The sequence below is a fragment of the Prunus avium genome, chromosome 1 (genome assembly GCF_965620075.1).
Source record: "Prunus avium chromosome 1, drPruAviu1.hap1.1, whole genome shotgun sequence".
NCBI lineage: Eukaryota > Viridiplantae > Streptophyta > Magnoliopsida > Rosales > Rosaceae > Prunus > Prunus avium.
In genome coordinates, this window is record NC_142284.1 from 37,654,625 (window position 1) to 37,674,572 (window position 19,948).

At 38.1% G+C, this 19,948-nt stretch overlaps 2 protein-coding genes across 7 annotated transcripts; both read right to left on the bottom strand.

Moving 5' to 3' along the window:
• Window positions 1–224: 224 nt before the first annotated feature.
• LOC110753105 (Protein kinase superfamily protein) lies at window positions 225–7,167 on the bottom strand. 6 transcript variants are annotated; one of them, XR_015836474.1, is made up of 10 exons: window positions 4,919–7,166; window positions 4,350–4,485; window positions 4,165–4,253; window positions 3,864–3,975; window positions 3,679–3,785; window positions 3,430–3,581; window positions 2,975–3,053; window positions 2,018–2,106; window positions 1,800–1,891; window positions 225–940 (listed from the first exon to the last, which is right to left on the bottom strand). XR_015836474.1 is itself a non-coding variant. In XM_021953918.2 (6 exons), exons 1-6 carry the CDS (start codon window positions 6,625–6,627, stop codon window positions 3,482–3,484), a joined length of 2,253 nt encoding a protein of 750 aa, XP_021809610.2. In that variant the 5' UTR covers window positions 6,628–7,166; the 3' UTR covers window positions 3,084–3,481. The 6 variants fall into 6 exon arrangements, 2 of the variants coding, with proteins under 2 accessions (XP_021809610.2, XP_088110667.1); XR_015836473.1 differs by having other exon boundaries at window positions 1,800–1,894; XR_015836472.1 differs by lacking the exon at window positions 1,800–1,891.
• A 6,135-nt stretch (window positions 7,168–13,302) lies between these two features.
• Window positions 13,303–17,184, bottom strand: LOC110753126 (Remorin family protein; the record flags this gene model as incomplete). The annotated part of the gene is made up of 4 exons (XM_088248201.1): window positions 13,303–13,512; window positions 14,133–14,185; window positions 16,122–16,156; window positions 16,349–17,184. Coding segments are annotated over 4 exons (1,134 nt in total), but the record flags the coding sequence as incomplete, so codon positions are not given.
• Between the last annotated feature and the right edge of the window lie 2,764 nt (window positions 17,185–19,948).

The window sequence follows — 19,948 nt, forward strand, 5'->3', positions numbered from 1 at the left end:
CAGATATTTTACCGCCTTTCAACCACATGATAATATCCATTTTTGGCACAAGGAAAATAACTAGGTACTTCGAGTTATAACATGCATAAGAAAACAGGACGAATATTGAGATCGCAATATCTGCCAGGGAAGACACCCTGCCCTTTGAGATAAAAAGGGATGCACAAGTCGGATGTTAAAAGGAAAGGCCAAGCCGATTCAGAGGCTGTCTTGCAGAATAACCATAAACCAAAATCACTCGGATCTTGAAAATTTTATTAAAGATATCAAACATCATACATGCATGGCTTGTATACCACAGTGCACTTGGCAAGGCTCAAAACCATCAGCCCCCCTCCTAACAGAGATTGCATCATTAGGCGTTTCAAACTTGATCCCAAAACAGAAACAAGGTCTTTCAGCATCCCAGGTTCCGACAGTTCACTCATCTATGAGAAAACTTTACTGTCCTGATCTATTGCTACTTTACCAAATCAGCCAGTGTTATCATGGATGTTCAAGAACATGAGTCATGGCACGGGCTAACAATGTTTCATTGCCGCTTGACACAGAATACAGCATAGAAATCAACCATAAAATATCTGGAATGGACCGAGACAAATTACATGATCAATACATTACTGCAGTGTGCAAATGAAACCTGACGTTTTAAAGTACATGGAACAGAATTTAGTCGCACATAGGCAGATCGTTAGATGTTTGGGACAATTCATCAGCCATCAGCAACCTCCTTTAACTCACATTTGTACCACCACCTTAACGTCGAAAGTGTGCTGGTAGAATATCATCAGTCACCACCTGCACAAAGCATATGGCAAAGTATTTTCTATATCCCACCTAGGCTTACTGAATCTCCTCGGATTCTATTTGGTTAAGTGAATGGGAAGCTGACACTTTACTATATTCCATCTCCAAGCAACCCATCCCACTCCAGCCATGCCTATAATAGAATTATGCACACATAAGCAACAATAACCAGATATCAAAATATGAGGATCTTCCTGTCCCACTATAGGAGAAAAAAATTCCTTAAACCCAGCCCCAGACACAGGATATTTATACAAGACTACAAACTTCACATCGTATCTCTACAAGGTCATTATATATTAATAATCCATGTTAAGGTACAAATTAGTAATTTCGCATTCATCTTCACACCACCAAATGAGCAACACCATTTTCAGAATTTGCATGAATCAAGATTGATACATATTTATAATTAGAAAAACATATGGACAAAGAACACTTGAAGAAACTCAATGTTTTCAACAAGATGTGTATCTAAACCAAACTACACATTCCAACAGATATATGCAGGAGCCTTTAAAAAGTACCCAGCCCTCCATGCCCCTTCAGTAATACAGAAGCAATATCCGTTCATGCAAGCAGCTGTTCTTTGCTAATTCCATGATCAAATGACAATCAGATATCACAGAACTGAATCATTTTAAATCGTATGGTATATTTGACTCCCATGATGTACAAATCAAGCTATTCTGGTTCTAGACAATTTTACACTCTGCAAATTTCTAATCTCAAGCGACAGAGAAGTAATGTTCCTTGTATGGACGAATTTGGACCAGAAACGGACCAGCTATCCAAAACCCCAGTTATGTCCTCTAAAAAGTGCGGGAAACAAAAAAAATATACAAAAGCAATTTCTAGATGGAAAAACATGTTGTATATCACCAGTATCACTTCACATTTCAAAATGTATGCATTCAGTTTTTAACCAGAATTGATTTTTATTCAATTATATGAACAAACACGAAGCATCTTAAATGGGCCACATCGTGCACCTTCCATTTTGTCAACTTTTGAATGTGAACTGTCCAGGAACTGAGACCACAGTATTTTTTTTTTTTCCCTTTAATGCATTTCTTAAAACATTCTTCTGGAACAAAAGAAGAAAAAAAAAGCAAACACTAAATACCGTCAAGAATCATTCGCATAAAAAATCAATAAGATCCCAAGAAGATAAGACCAAAATCTAAACAAACCAAGGTTTGCATAGTACCTCTAGTGAGAGCCTGTAGGAACAACTAATTGAAGTTTTTATAAATTCCTGGAAGTGCAGGAAACCTCCTCAACCTGCTTGCTTTGATACTGCAGTGACATACGCAGATATATGTCATAAACAATTCTAGAACTAGTGAAATGTTGATTCTTCACGCACACCAGAAGCAAAAGAAGACAACAAATGGACAAAGTCAATCATTTTTCATGCCCACACGTATTGATGGAGGGAAAATACCAATAACCACTAAGACACAGCTAACGAGGCCACTGAAAATAAAGGATGGGCCGCTATACCAACACAGCGTAACCATATAATAAAGATCAATTCACTATGACCTTACTAAAATTTTGCAAACAGAAGAATCACCCCCTCCTTAAGTAAGCAATCAAGTTCATATCTGATATCTGAATTCCTACCATGGCACAGATGAAAAAGGGAATGGCAAAGGTTACAGCTCTTGTGCCCTTCAAATTAACCTTAGTAAGCACTTCAGTTCCAGGTATAACGAGCTTACTTTAACGCAACGTTTGAACACTAAATGAACAACACACTATCAGGTGCGGACTCAAACCAGTGATTAAAAAAAGCAGCAAATTTGGTTTTCTTTTGTCCCCCTCTTCCTTTTGAGGACTTTTAATTTCCAAGCAGTGCTACTGAACAGACATATTTGCCCTCTCCTTAAAAAACAAAAGTTTTAAATGGATATATGGTATATTTCATGGATGCTGATAAGATAACATATTCATCGCAGCTCTACAAAGATTCACCTAATCCTTCACATTTATGCAAGGAGTTAGTTATGACATGACAAAGATTTGCATTATTGACATAATTGAGGTTAGACCGCATTATATTAGTGTATGTTCCAACATCTAAATTGAAATTAAATACACCCTTATGGGTTAAAATCTTCATCCCCCATAACATCCCACAGATATCAAATTAACAGATTACCTTAAAAAATAATATGGTAATTGTCAAATTCTTCGTCAAGGAAAAGCAAAGAACGCCCCCTCCACTCCACACCAACCGTCTCTTGCAAACACAATGTGAATATTAAATATGTTCTAATATAATTGACAGTGCTAATATTGAAAACCAAAGGAGAACTGTTTACAATGTACCAAGGAAAATATGTTACATACACAAGTTTCAGTTGAAACTGATTCTCTTTTTAAAAGAAAAGGCAATTATGCCACACCTCGCAATGAAAGCAGGGTCACAGATGCAATTCTATACGATGATCAAAGATGAAGAACAAAGTTAACCTGCAACAAATCTGGTTGACAGGAGCCATAAAAAAAATACAAATCTCCGCCCAAATCACAAAGAAGTGCCTGCTAAAAAAGAGCACATATGATCGTCTGACATAGAATGTTTGCAACTTCCCTTCAATGCATGTCTCTCACCTCAGCCATGTCCAATTGCGTATCAAGGCCACTGATCACCGATTCATTTCTACTAGCCAAACACACCACCAGTTCCTATTTCCCCTTGCTGCAATTCCTTTCTACGTTGCTCTTCCAAGGGATCAGGACTCTTCAATATTCTCCGTGTGCGCCTGTTTACAACATGGATAAATTGGATAAATGCAGGAAAATGGAACCAGAAGCAATACTACAGGTGGGAATTGTTTGTAGCATTAGAGGTCAAGATACCTGTCTTGAGCATGATGAGCAGGAAATGTGGGCATGAACTCCTTCGATTTGGGAAGAGGAACTTCACGAAACCACTCGTGATTAAGAGCATCTGCAGCTGTAATTCTCTGCATAAAATACAGTACATGTATAAGTAAACTATACCAATAATAGCAAAATAAAGCAAGTCTAGATAGCAAACTCACCTCCTCAGGATCATAAGTTAAAAGCTTGTTCAACAAATTGAATCCAGCATCAGAAAGAACTGGAGATCCAGTAAATGACGTAGCTGGGAACTTCTTGCGCAAAAGGTTATACCTGAAGAAAACAGGTCAGTAGTTAATACATAAATGAAAATTCTTAGTATCTGAAAGCTTCACCAATGGAGGCCAGATAGCCAGACCAGAATCACCCAAAGCTGGAAGCCTGGGAAAACAGGCAAGAATAAGAACACCATGATGTCATAATCGAAGTTGGGAATTAGTTCACAAATATATTCATACTTACGGGTGCTTAACAAAGTTGACCTTGACTCCAGGAAGCTTGGAATATCCAGGCCAGATAGTCTCATTTGGTGTGCCAAGGATTTTAAAAATCTGCAGTGATTATAGAGTTAGTGAATATAAATAAATAAATCCACAAGTATGTGAATGAGTAAGAGTGTAATCAAACATCAACAAAAATTAACTTACCTTGTCAAGTTGATCAAATTCAGTTTTCCCGTTGAAAAGTGGCTCCTTCGATAATAGTTCAGCCATTATACAACCAAGTGACCACATATCAATTGCCGTTGAATATTCTTTTGCTCCCAACAGGAGTTCAGGTGCCCTGCATTGAAAGAGGATAACGACTAAATCTTCTGCCGATATAGAAAAACCATGAATCTACATAGAACACACACAAGCACACGCACACCAGGCAGAGGGAGGTAGGGGTAAAGAGAGGTCAATGGTTGTTATCACCCAACATGACCAACATAATTGAGTTGGAAACAGAGATAACATCAAACTCAAAATTCAAAGAGAGATACCAGGAGTAACAAGCTAATTTACAAAAAAGTATGCATCCAACTACTTGAAATTAAAACGAATTTAATTTAATAAAAATGGAAAACCAGCGAAACCACAAGTCAATATACAATCAAAGTGGAAGTAACAGGTTAAACGAGTAAACATAAAACATTTTAAGGATGATATGAAAACTAAATCATATGATCAGCTATAAATAGCAATGCAGACCAGAAGGGGATATTGCAACTCACCTGTACCAAAGAGTAACCACCAAATGAGTATACGGTTTCAAAGGACTCCCATACTGACGAGACAACCCAAAGTCACATATTTTCAACTCACCACGATTATTCAAAAGCAGGTTTGATGTCTTCAAATCCCGATGAAGCACCCAATTATCATGAAGATATTTGACACCTTCCAATAGCTGGAGCATAAGGCATTTAACTTCACTCTGACTGAATGGCTCCTTCTTTGTCTCCATTAGTGCTTTAAGATCATGTTCCATGTACTCCATCACCATAAAAATACTATCAAGGTTACTCCCCACCACCACTTCCTTCACATCGACAATTGATGGGTGATGAAATGAAAGAAGAATGTTTATTTCCCTAAGAGAAGTCAATGGAAAACCTTCTCTTTCCTTCTCCATCTTTACCTTCTTCAAGGCCACAATTTCTCCAGTTTTCTTATCCATGGCTCTATATACAACACCATAAGTGCCTTCATCTATCTTGTTTAGTCTCTCAAACTCGTCAACACTTCTACAACCCTGAAGCATGTTTACGCTTCTTTGTGGAGGAGCTGCAGGTTCTGAGGTCTCACGAGAGTTATTGTCATTCTCAGAATCTGTACCTGACTGACTAACACTAGAGTCATTATTACCATATTCCTTGTCAGTATCCATGTAGTCATCCCTCTCTGAGTCATTATCAGGGTAATCATTCCTACTGGAAGACCTAGTATGGGCATCCTGTTCTTCAGAATCGGATGACCTCGCTCTGACTCGTTCAGACCCATCTCTCTTAAGCTCCCCAGACTCAGGTGTCAACGAATTGTTGCGTACTCCATCTTCTACTGACCCTACAAGCGGAATTTTCTTCCTCCTTTTAGGCATTTGATCGTTCCCTAAAATTTCTCCTTCATCACCAGGAGAATTATTTCCCGCTGCCCATCTTGAAGATGATATATTCCGGGTTGGGACATATTCTTCATCTTCTATCTGCTCTGCTTCATGATCATCACCCCATTGCTGACTTTGTGAAGATAGCCCTACTGGAGACTCCGATACACGATTGCTAACAGACCCATGTTCCACAGGAGGCTTAACTGGAGAAGAAGACTGTAAATTATCGACCTCACCAATTTTAGCTGAAGATATTTGTACACTGCTATCTGAAATAACATTAGGAGACTGATGAAATACCCTAGACGGAGGCGGTGGAGGAGGAAGAGCTGTCAGCGGAGTTGTAATCCTAGTTTTCGACGAATTACTCATTCCTTTGTCATCTCTATCCCAGACAATGGGCGAATACTTCCTTTTCCTCTCTTTCGGAGACTCAGTTCCATTCTCTACGACCTTTGAAACCACATTTTCTCTGACCTGCGATGCAGATTCAATAGCATCATCAGACCCGCTCTCACTCGACAATTCACCAGGTTCCCTGTCCAAGGCCCTAACAGAAAACCCACATTGCTTAGGCCCACGACTACCAGCCCCACCACCGCTGCTGCTTGAAGAGGAGCGATACCCACCATTCCTCTCCTTTATATCCTTCTGCCTAACCCTAATTCTATCTCTCAAATCCCTACCTTGACTCCTTTCAACATCACGATTTCCGTTCCTCATCCGTTCGTAGTCCTCCTTAGCCGTAGCGAAATCCCTCCTGGGCAAATCAAAATTGGACTCCCGGTCCCTGAACTCATTATCGCGATAACCCCCATGTCTTCCAGTGGCCATATATTTATATATCCGAGCTCTAAAGAACCGCAGAATAGGGAATCCTTATCCCAATTCAAGTCAGCTATAAAACCCTAACCCTAAACCCCCACAAAATCAGCCCGACTAATTCCCCAATATTTAAATTGCAAAGTTACAAACTTCGACGAAAATCAATACGTAACCCTAAGTCCAAACAGACTCAGATCTAAAAACAAAAGGAGATTAAAACAAGAAAGCAGTAAAGTCTAACATGCACTTCTTCGATCCACGAGCTATGCAGCTTCGGAGATTATTCGATTAAAATTGGGAAATGAAACCCTAGGAATTGAAACAAGAAATTGAAAAATATAGGTATAGCTGTGGGAATTAGGGTTTGAAATAGATTGGTTGATACTGCTAAAAGGTACGTGAGAGAGAGAGAGCGAGAGAGAGAGAGGCGGCGGCGCCGATTGTAAGCGAAAGAAAGCCCTCGAACGAAGACGGAGAGGGAAGGAGTGTGTGTTTGAGATCGGATTGGGCTTTTGGGTTCGCGAAATTTTGGTTTCGCTACTTCTATTTTGTTTTTTTAATTAGTTTAAATTATTTTAATGAAATTGCTAAATATCGGTTGACTGACTCCCTGTCATTTTTTCTTTTTCTTTTTTGGTAAGCATTTTAGACTCTCTTTGCTATTTTTTTTATTTTTCTATTGAAAATATCATAGACAGAGCATCTACAATGGACTCTCTAAGTGCCCGTTGGCTTACTTGGAGTGATAAGTGATTTTTTTTAAATTTTGGAAAGCCCAATCCGTTTGGTAAACTATGAGAAAATCATTTATTGTTAAAAATTGTTGTGAGAGAAAGCTATAAGTGAAAACAGTTGTGCTTTCATATTTTGATTATGTCGGAATCAGTTTCGAAGATGCTCTGAGTTTAATGATTATGCGTCAATCATTTTCTGATTATGCGGGAAGCAATACCAACAACACTTTTAACAAAAAGTTTACTAAACGCGAAACTGCTTTCTCTCACAGCAAATCTTACAGCGATTATTTTCACAACACAGCAATGCCAAACTGGCCTAATTACTCGTTTGGCATTGCTTATTTGGGGCCATAAGTGATTTTTTGAAATTTTTTGAAGTCCAAGCCCTTTTGGTAAAAGGGTTGAAAATCACTTTTATCAAAGAATTACTGTGAGCCAAAGCCATTAGGCCATCTCCAGTCACATGGCTAAATGTAGTCCAGGGCTATAAATTTAGCCCTTTAAAATATTAATTTTTTAAAGAATAGTGTATAGTTAAATTTTTCCATCTCAAGTCGAAGAATCAAATACTTCGTTCTCATCGATTGGGATTGATTGTCTTCTTTACTTCGACAGATGTGGTCAACCCCCCCTATTTATTTAGACTGGAATATTGATACTGGAACTGGACCGACAGCCAAAGGAAATTCCCTCTCGTTTAAGGTCATTCCCAAGGGCTGTAGGAGAACTCCAACTAAAGATGGGCTTAGAACTTAAACTCACTTTTTGGCATCGCATTTTGGGGAATCTTTCTTCCGATGAAGCGCCTTGGAATCTCGTTGACAAGCATGATAATGGGTATATTCGACCTCTTGTGAAATCGGTCGTTCAAGCTCTTTCCTACCCTTTTTTTCATTTTGAGGGCTATATTTTAGGGCCTTTCATATTTTATTATTTTGAGAAAAACTATGGTACAACGCTTATACATTCCACAATTATATATATTTTTAATTTAATTAAACTACTATTTAGAGACAATATTTTATATATGACACGTGTACTTTGATAAGCATTTAACAAGATTTTTTTATAAGATTTTGTGTCCACGTGACACGTCTTATCCTGAAGGAATCATAATAATTTTTCAGATATGATTTTCGAGTGACACATGTCGATTCGGGAGCAATTATCCAGATTTCCTATTAGATTTTTGTCAATGTGGCACCGCTTATCTTCGGCCCAGTTTGGGATTGCTGTCACTTTTAAAAAAAAATTTGTTTTTGCTATGCTTTGAAAACAATTAGCTGTAAAGTAAAGCAACTTCATGTTTGGTAAACAGTATTTTTAAAGTGATGTTAGTACAAAAAGCAGTGTAAAAAACATTTGGTAAATTTTAATATAAAATTGTTATAATTGCGAATAATGACTAAAATAGACATGATGTTAAAAGTGTTATGTACTAATCATGTGGTGGTAGTGGTAATGATGGAGTGGAGGTGGTGGTGGTGATGAAGGTGGAGTTGGTGGTTATGGTAGTGGTGGTGGTGGTGGTGGTGGTGGTGGTGGTGGTGGTGGTGGTGGTGGTGGTGGTGGTGGTGGTGGTGGTGGTGGTGGTGGCAGCATGGTGGTGGAGGTGGTGTTGGTTGTGGAGGTGGTGGTGGATGTGGAGGTTTTGGAGGAGGTGGTGCTGGTGGTGGTGGAGGTGGTGGAGTAGGCGGTGGTTGTGGTGGTGGTGGCGGTGGCGGTGGTTGTGAAGCTAGTGAACATCCCTTTTTTTTTTAGAAAATTAAGGATATGAACTCTCTTTTTTTTGCCAACTTCCCCCCTACCATTTAAATCTGCAACATTTCATCCAATTTGCCGTTAAATATGAGGATAAAGTGGCCATTTTGTATGTTAAAAATAAATAAATAATAAAAAATAAAATAAAAAACAGAAAATTGAAATAAACTCTCTCTCTCTCTCTCTCTCTCTCTCTCTCTCTCTCTCTCTCTCTCTTAATTTGTCGCAGAGGGTGTAGTTGCCCAGAAGCTCCAAATGTTGCTCCAATCTGCAATTTCCTAAGGTGGGATTCTCCGGTAAAGCACCTCACAGCCACTTTGAGTGCAAGGGAGGGATGGGTCTAGAGGCAAGGGCTGGGGGCTGGGGGATGGGTCTCGGCTAGGGAGAGAACAAAAAGAATGAGGAGGAGGGGGGAGGGATCTGTGGGGTGGGGGATTGATCTGGGGATGGAGGATTGGTCTGAGGGTGGAGGATGATGGTCACATGGGGAATGGGAGGAGAAGAAAACCCAAGGGGGGCTGGGCTCAGGGGTTAAAAAATAGAAAGGGGGAGGTGAGGTGAGGGGTTTGTGGGGTGGGGGATTGGTCTGGGAGTGGAGGGTAGTGGTCATGGGGGAATGGGAGGAGAAGAAAAACCTGGAGGAGAGGTGGGGTAGGCTGGGTTCGAGGGATGAAAAATACATAAGGGGGGAGTGGTGGGGGTGTTTAGGTAAGCTGTTCTTGGAAGTGGGTGTTGCTGCTCTTTTGATAGCAGAGCGCTCTCCATTGCGTCCAAGGCTATGGCTGTTGCTTTCTGTAGGAAGTTCCATTACTGGGGCACTGGCTTTGAGGATTTAGAAGAAATTTGGGACTTTTGGGTCGTGTTTTCTTTTGGGTTGGAAGTGGTAGAGGAAGTGAAAAGGGTGGTTGATGAAGATGAGGAAGGCTACTGATATGAAGAGGTGTGTTTGGGTATTTGGAGAAGAGAGGAGGCTTGGAGAGAGCAAGTGAGTGTGTTTGGGGTTGATTTTCTGTGAATGGGTTTTCTACTGAAGAAAATTGAGCTTGAGGAGGAAGAGGGGGAAAAACCCAATTGGTTTGTAGCTAAATTTGAAGAGTTCGTACAAGAAATGTGGTGTCTTCTAGTAGTAACAGGCTTAACCCATGTGCATGTTGTTGTTGCAGCAGTGGAAGGCATGGTTTCTCTATTGATTGGCCTTGCGCAATAATAGTAAGAGTAGAGAATGGTGGCTCTTGATTGGCCTTGAAGGGCAAGTAGATTTGTGTATTTTGTGCTTGTTGTGTTGAGAGAGAGAGAGAGAGAGAGAGAGAGAGAGAGAGAGTATGGTGGGTTGGCTAGGGGATGACGGTGGGGGAGGCTAGGGATTGGTGGGAGCAAGATGGGGCTAGGAAATGTTTTTGTTTTCAATTTTTTTCTTTATTGTTTTATAACATTATTTTATAATTAATTAAGTGTCACATGCCTTGGTCATGTAACCATTCTTAACACTAATTGGATGAAATGTGAGTGAATCTAACGGTAGGGGGGAAATTGACAAAAAATAATAATTGAGATCCTTAATTTTCTAAAAAAAGAATAGGGGGCAAATCGAAAATTAGCTACAAGTTTAGGGGGTAAATCACTAGTATTCCCTTAAGTTTTTTACATTGTGAATAATCAATTAAATATCTTTTTTAGGAAAATATTATCTAGTAGATGAGAGATACCCACAAATGATTGGCTACTTAGGACCATATAAAGGTGAAAGATATCATCTTCCTGATTTTCATAGGGGTGTTCAACCAATGGGTCATAAAGAGGTATTCAACCATGCACACTCTTCCCTTAGAAGTGTTATTGAATGCACTTTTGGAGTATGAAAAAAGAGATAGAGTACTTTACAAGACATGCCTAGTTATCATTTTGCAAAACAAATAAAAATAGTTATTGCAACCATAACACTTCATAACTATATAAAAAGACAAACGTGATTGTCATTTTGATGAAAGTGAAGATAACCTAAATGGTATTCAAGGTGAAGAGATTGAGAGAGAGGTTGATGCGTAACAAGAAGATGGTCCTGTAACATAAGAAATGGAGGCATTGAGAAATCATATAGCCCCAAGTTTAATGAGTTCATCTACTTAGAAATGTATATGATTGCTTGTTTATGACTAGCTTAATTTTTTTATGACCATATTATTGATAATATATTTATTTTTAATGGAATACTTTATTTATTTTATAATTAAAATAAATTTTAGGGTGTAATGGAAACATATTTAATACATATATATAAGATAAAGTGAAAGTGCTTTTTCTTTTACCAAACACTTGAACAATCATTTCAACATAATGTCTTTTTTAGCCATTATACACAGCTCATAGCACTTTCACAAAAAAATTTATCAAACACTCAGAAATTGATTATTGTACAAACATCATTTATAACAAAAAGTTTACCAAACGCCAAACTTCTTTATCTCACAGTTGATTTCGCGCACAGCAAATCTAACAACGATTATTTTCACAGCATAGCAATGCCAAATTGGACCTAAACCACCTCTTTAGATAAAATTTAGGGATGAAGTGAGAAAACCTACCTCCAACCATTCTCCCTATCCAACTCCTAAAATAAGGAGACCTCTCCTAAATCTGAGGAGAGAGAAAAGACTCATGGCTCCTTATAATTAAATGTTGCTTTACTTTAATCATATTTTAAGCATTTATTTAATACTAACTATTTATTATTATTATTTTATATGAAGAGGGACCATTTATGCTAAACTAAAAAAAAGTAATAAATCATTTACGATTCCTTAAAGTAGGGAGCATATTGAAATTTTATAAGGAGCTCCTAAAATAGCTTTCTAGTGTTTTTAGCTAAATTTTAACTAAAAAATAAGGAGCATAATTGTGTATGCTCTTAACTATCAAAAGATAATCCCACTGAACTCTAGAGGGGACTTCTTAATTTCCTTTTTTGGGATTTTACACTCGTTTATGTTCTAGGTTATTCCTTTTTTAGCAAACTAACTAATCGGTCTCTGATGATAATTTTTTTTTTCTTCAGTGTGACCGTAACACAAATTATTTCTCTAGCAAGTATTATTTTGACCTAAAATATAAAATTATTTGAATTCGTTGGTTTGGTGTAATCATATGTTTTCTAAGCATTGTATTTCTATCTAATCTTGGATTATTTTAGTCCATGGGGGAAGTCGAGTTGGATTTTGATCAAATGCATTTAACCCGTGCTCTGTCCATGGACCATAATGATTTTCAACATAAGAGGTTATCGTGCATACAAGATAGGCCACATATATCTTCATCTTTCAATCTAACCATCCTATCATTTGTTTTAACATTCTTAATGTTTTGTGAGATTCATTAGGTGGAGGACGAGAGTGAAAGTTGAACTCTTGCATGAATAAGAGGCTAAAGTGCTCTATCATTGAGGCTACAAGGCTACAAGTAGTGAGATAAACGTTTCTATTATCGTCACAACAAAATGTTGCTCTTAGACCTTAGTTACATTTTAAAGCCAAACATTTCGCCCTGGTGAAAATAGTTGGCCCAATGACATTTTTATGAAACCTCAAACTTATTGATTTATCAACTAACTCTTAGTTTACTGGTACTCATATGCCCAATGTTAGAAGCGATCTCGAGTCCAATCCGTTGATGAGGAAAATGCCAGTAATAATTAGCTTGTCTCCATTTCGTTCAATCCTTTTCAACCAAATTCTACTTACTATATTCCCATCTATAGAGCCACGCCACCATAATATTCTCCAAACACAATCTGGAAACCCTGATATTGGTTTATGGAAGGAATCATCGTTCCACATGAATCATGATGACAGCAAGTTACATGTTTGGCCCCATAGTAAAGAATACAGACATACAAATTTCTCAGATTTTTGCCCTGTGGTAGGAAATGGAGCATTTTGGGGCCGAAGGGTTCACATACTCAAAAATAAGAAATTAATGTTAAAAAATAAAAAGGAGAGTAAAAGAGGTATTTGTGAATGGGGTGGGTGTTCACAAATTATTTAAGGAACCTACCCCTTCCCTTAAATGCATGTTTCAAACAGTTAACAAAAATGATAAACTCCACAATAGATCCACAAGGTTCAATTGCATATTCAATAAGTGGCAGAAAAAGAAAAAGAACTAGTAGATGTTACATGTACTAAAGATATTGCTACCAGCAAAGAGAAGGCAACTTAAATGAGAATGTAAAGGGCAAAAGGCCAGTCCTCCTTATGCAATCTGCCTTTTCTGAAGTTCTTAAAGCTTTTGCATTGAGTTTGGCCTCTGCATTAGCCCTCTTTTCTTCAGCTATTCTTCTAGTCGCAGCAAGTTTATTCGTTAACTTTTCTTGACCCCGAGCTTTCATTCTCTCAGCTTTCACCTAATAACAAAGCAAACAACATGTCAGAAAGCTCTAAGAATGCTATTGCATTGGATTCCATATCTGTGAACCAGAGCTAATTGCTTTTGGTGTTATTTGGACAGACTTGTAGATATTGTTGTGGCAGTCTGAGCATTTGCAATCACACTTATACATAGTACCCGGGGAGGCATTGATTTGCAGTTAATATATAAACTGCAAAGCCATTGTTATGTCCTACTTTGAAGTTAATAGATAGGAAACTGGTTGGGCATCTTTGCCACCATTTTCATGAGTTTCTGGTCATAACACCAAGAAGGCAATAATTTCAGTATGAATCGGTGCAAAGATAAATGATTCGGGAAAAACTGATTCATGCCAGTGCAAGTTTTTCATTGTTATGAAGCCCAAGACAGTGATTTGGATCTGTATTTTTTTTTTCATGAAAAGCAATCTTAGCTGATGCTTGGTTCTTTTTGCAATTTGGAGAAGCTTGAACTTCTTGGCTACTAGGTACCAGCAAACATGTGTGGCATACAAACTGATTTAAAGACTCACAAAACAAAATCTAGGATCTAAACAAAGGAGAGTAAATGGAAATCTTCTGAAAAGATAAAGAACAGAATCTAGAGAATCAGTACCTCCATTTTTCTCATTTCCATCTCAGCTTTCCTCTTCTCATGATTTTCCCAGGCTTGTTGATCGGTGCATAATTACATATCATTTTGTATCCTTCTAACTTATGATTGGGTTATGTTTTTAAGTTAAACTTGTGCTTTTAATAAGTTTTGTGTTTGTTTCAGTGTAATAAGCTTGAGACTCATTAAATGCATTTTGGAGACAAGTTAGCTCAAAACGGTGTTTGCAGATCAGTCAACTTCACGGATTGGACTGTACTTACTCAAGAAGAACCAGATAACGAGCCATACATCATTGGAAATATAAGGAAGTCTAGTTTTTGGAGAATTTTACGGTTCATGATTCCGAGTCTCCTAGAGGAAGTTATGCAAGTTTTGGCAGCTAAAGGTCAAATTCGGCAACATCTGTGTTACTGGGCCAAAAATGACATTTGAAGGTCTTTCCGATTTTTTCTTGAGTTGGGCTGCATATGCTTGGAAAGATAATTCAAAGGGTTTAAAGATCCATATTTTTCCAGATTTTTTAGGAGGGAAGATCAAGCCCAAAACAAGCCCACAATCTGACTGCAATGCATTGTTATGCATGACATAGGCATTCCAGCTATGAAAGTCTAAAGGAGCAAAAACAAGGCATTGTGGGAAATATGTTTGGATAAATCAAGAAGCACTTTCCAGGCTGCTAGTGGGATTAGTTGGTATATGCTGGAGCTATCAAAGAGAAAGAATGTGCATGCATGTGAAGCAAAAAGAAATGAAGTCAATTCGAGTCTATTTTCGGCAGTCAACTTGCAAGGCCCAAAACGTACACTTGTACTTCTCAGATAGGAATACATTCTTCATAAAAGTTTTTTCAATGGGTATCTATTATGACATATCCAAATTTGAGCCCCATTGGATACATATTGAAACCTCAGGCCTTTCTACACCAAGCCTGGTTCAGGAATCGTTTTTTCTAGCAACCAAAAGAAAACCCACACAGGTTGGCAGCAAAAGGCAGCCACAATTGAACACCTTTGAAAACTCATGTGAAGAAAGCTTGAGGTGCAGCAAAAGAAGTATGGGATGGAATTAATTCCAACCACACTAACATAGACAAGATGAAGTGGGAGTTATGGATTGTATTAAAAGAGGAATGGTGGTGTTGGATTTCATCATGTTGTTCCTCCCTCTTAGCCCTATAAATAGAGAAGTCTTCAAGCTTCAAAACACACCCCTAAGGGGGGGAGCTCTCAAACACTTCTCTAGAGCTCCCCTCCCTTCTCTCCCTCAAATTCTCTTAGTTTCTCTTTCTAGTTTTCAATTGTTGTAATGAAATCTTTGTGCTGAAATTCTCCTTAAGTTTTTCTTAGTTCCACTTTACTTTTCATTGTTATGTAAATTCTTTTCTTTAGTTTCAAGTTTGATTAGTTTCCAAGTTTCAATTATGGTTTTTGTTCTTATTCATTATGCTTATAAGTTAATATGCTAGTTTGAATGATTGATCACTATTTAGGCTTGCATGTTAGCTATCTTGGTTTGAATTAAGAGTAGCATGCTTTAATTCGAATTGAACTATGAATAGGAAGAGTATGTATGGACATTCGACAACAGGGATTAGATACATACTTGGTTGTTTAAAATGTTCTTCTATGCTTAATGGATTCATAATGCTTAGTTTAGGTTAGACAACAGATGATCAAATTAGGGAATTAGGAATACGTTAGGACCAAACACCATGGCTTAATCATACTTTAGCTAGAATCAATCCGTTAATCTAATTGAACTTGGAAACTTATTTGCTTGAGTTATTTTCTTTTCTTTCTTTCTTGTTTTATTTATTTTCTTTCTTGTTTTTCTGTTTTGTGTAGGAAAACTGAATTGGATTATTCAATCACCAATCCCTGTGGAATCGACCTCGCACTTACATATGCTATACTACCGAACGGCTCGTGCACTTGCGAGTATCACAAGTTGAGGATGCAGCTGAATCCATTTTGGTGCAGCTGAATTGACGCAACACTTGTATTCTGACCTCTTCGCTTTTATACCTACATAACATTACAAATTTAAGATGTACCCAGCTAGCTATAATTGAAAGTTTAAGGCCTCAGATGGCCTATGTAAGCAAACTTGGCCCAATAAGTCCTGACATTTGAGTAGAAAATACTAAAGTGCTGCATATATAATTAATTGCAACTGATTATAACTAGCCGGGGAAAAGAATATTAGTAACCTCTCACTTTGCCATGTATTTAGCACGTTCTGCCTCATCCCAAGCCATTGCTCGAGTTTCTAGGGGACTTGGTTTCCTAACTTGATCTGAGTTCTGGTTGTCAGGCATACTCTTGCAAGCATTTGATTCTTCTACATACCTTTTGGCTGCACCACTTCCTCTCCCACAAGACTTGGCCTCATGACTACTTCTGCCATCAGTGGATTTTTGATAGCCCTGACTAGCTTGCATCCCATGTTGGCATGGCCTTATTGGGGTGGAGGATCCTGAAGCTATAGGGCTCCGTACCGCCGGAGTTGTGGCTCTAATAGGGGTGGCAGTTCTTGAAGGCTCTTGGCTTGCTATGGGGGTCATTTCTGTTCCCATGTCTCTCAAACATATAGATTTCATAGCTGCCGTTGAGTTTTCCGTTGGTTTGTTGCTTCTCCAAACTGCGTCATCACAGTCCACTTTCTTTGTCTCCACATCATATTGATTTGGCCTTGCAGAGCCATCACATCCATTTTCCTCTTCTTCTTGTTGATCTTCTACCCCATCATCCTCTCCACTTGAATAATCCTGCTCCTTCTGTGACACAGGAGCTATGAGTCTCAAGTCATCTGCATTTGAGTTTCTGGGCTTGGTTTTGGATTGGTTTTTGTCTGGTCCTCTTGACAGCCCCACTAGCCATTTTTGTGCATCATCCCATTTTGATGGCGTTGGTTTGCCTAAGGCTGTTCGATGATGAGGGGTACGGCTAGCTCCATTTGCTTTGTGAAACTCAAAATTTATAGCACTGCTGCCAGAAATCTCCTGAGTTGGTCCATGGTTGTTATAGCACCCCTTATCCTCTATGGATCTTATTCTTGCTCAAACAAATCTCTCTCTCTCTCTCTCTCTCTCTCTCTCTCTCTCTCACACATGGGCCACACAAGACAACTTTATAACCACTAAACTAGAACTCCATTCCACACAACCATGTTCAACACAATCTTCCTTTTCTTTCTTTCTTTCTTTCTTTCTTCACAGTCTGCAATTGCACAGAAGTAGAGATTCTATCAGCAAACCAACGTGGACCAAAATCCTATCTTTGTTAATTACCTTAGTTCTCTAACTTCATGCTAAAACAGATCTGGGAGACAAAACCATCCCCAATAATTCCCCAACAAAAACAAGCTCTTTATACAAGCCAACTGGGAACTATGTAGCTTGACAGATAACTATTCTTCAGCATACATGAGTAACATGATGAAGCACATGAGACACCTAAACTAATGGTACACCTAAACTAATAATTCCTACCCACTAAATAGAGAAATTATATGGCCTAGCTTAGAAGTAATTAAATGCAATGGACAAAATTGTTACATCAACAAAAATTAATGGTACCCGGCAAAAACCCAGAAAAATCTGAACTTTCCAACACTGCAGCAGCAAGGGACCCAGGACCCATCTGGGATTTATCCACAATGCCAACTAATCTCCAAAGTTAAAAACTTTAAACACCAATTAGCCTGGAAATGAAAGCATCCCAAACCCAGAGGTCAAAACTAGCTGCAGATGGCTTGTTAAGTGATGCAATGTAATGTACAGATGACCCAGCTATAAAAAAGATTCAACAGAGAATTTAGGTTGAATTTCAACACAGAACAACCATTGACAGATGGGTTTTGCAGAAGAAACCTTGTCCTTGGAGAATAATATACCTTTATTATACACATGGAATTTTGTGACCTGCAGAATTTATAAATGAAGTTCAGATCCACTCTAACATTAAAAATACTTAAAAGAAATGCATGATTGAAACATGAAACTCCTATAAATGGCAGCAATAGTAAAACCATTTACATGGGAATTTGTGAACTTTATCACTGAGAAAACTGGCACAACAGTAATTGTTAGGTAAGTTGCTTACAAATTTACAAGTTACAATTTCACCAAGTATTCTTGGGAAGAGTTTCAGCAACCCACATAAAAAAAAAATATTGTAACTGCTCTGGTCCCTAAAGAGTGAAAAAAGGTTTTGAAATACGGTTGTCCTTTGAAACGGTAACTAGCTGATTGAGTGTTTGAGGTAGTGACACGTTGTTAAGCTCATAATTTCATACATATACATGCCCTATTTACTTACTTCTTTTGCTTAGTTTCCTAGATTTCTAAGTTATTTGCCTCCCTTTGTGTGTTTTGTAGGCAAATAGAGCAAGAGAGCATAATTCATGCAATTCAAGCATGTTAAGGCCTAATTTGGATGAATGGATGAAGAGCTTAAAGACAAACTCATTTTGGCTACAGCCCCTTGCCAGTCCAGTTCCGTAGGTCATATTGCAAGCTTTGTTTCAGCAACCTACACAGCTCGGATGAGGCAGCATTCTTCATGAAAGTTGTTCCAATGGGTGTATACTATAACATATCCAAAATTAAACCCCATTGGATAAATATGGAGTCTGTTACCTAGCAAACACAGAGCCATGCTCAGGATGGATTTTATCAGCGCGCAAAATGAGTTAGTAATTTGTTTTGGCCTTAACTTCCTCCTCCGACCTTGGATTGGCCCAAATGATATATGGCTGGAAAGAAGACATTCTGAACTTCAAGTTTGAGTGCTTAAAGTCTTAATTTGCTTAAGGGAAGCCCAATTCGTAAGCCCTTGAAGTTGCTGGTCATGCTGACCTCAGGATTAGCTATTGTTTCTGGTTGGAAGCTTGGTCATGGTGAGCTAGGCATGAGCTATTGAGCTGGTTGGAAGCTTGGTCATGGTGACATGAAGATGAGCTAGGGCTGCTGGTGGGATTTATTGGTGAAGTGCATCAACCAATTCAAATTTTCTAATACAAGTGCATCAACCATTTCAGATTTTATAAAACAAGTGTTGTATGCATTAGCCATATTGAATTCAGATTTTTCACTTCCTTAGGCCTATAAATAGGGAGGTTCTCTAAGCTTGTAAACACACCCCAAGGGGGGGGAGCTCTCAAACACTTCTCTAGAGCTCCCTTCCCTTCTCTCCCTCAAATTCTCTTAGTTTCTCTTTCTAGTTTTCAATTGTTGTAATGAAATCTTTTGTGCTGAAATTTTCCTTAAGTTTTTCTTAGTTCCACTTTACTTTTCATTATGTAAATTCTTTTCTTTAGTTTCAAGTTTGATTAGTTTCCAAGTTTCAATTATGGTTCATGTTCTTATTCATTATGCTTATAAGTTAATATGCTAGTTTGAATGATTGATCACCATTTAGGCGTGCATGTTAGCTATCTTGGTTTGAATTAAGAGTATACACCATGCTTTAATTCGAATTGAACTATGAATAGGAAGAGTATGTATGGACATTCGACAACAGGGATTAGATACATGCTTGGTTGTTTAAATTGTTCTTCTATGCTTAATGGGTTCCTAATGCTTAATTTTAGGTTAGACAACAAATGATCAAATTAGGGAATTAGGAACACAAGGTTATGACCACACACCATGGCTTAATCATACTTTAGCTAGAATCAATCCATTAATCTAATTGAACTTGGGAACTTATTTGCTTGAGTTACTTATTTCTTTCTTCCTTGTTTTATGTTCTTTGTTTTTTTGTTTCTATTTTGTGTAGGGAAACTAAATTGGATCATTCAATCACCAATCCTCG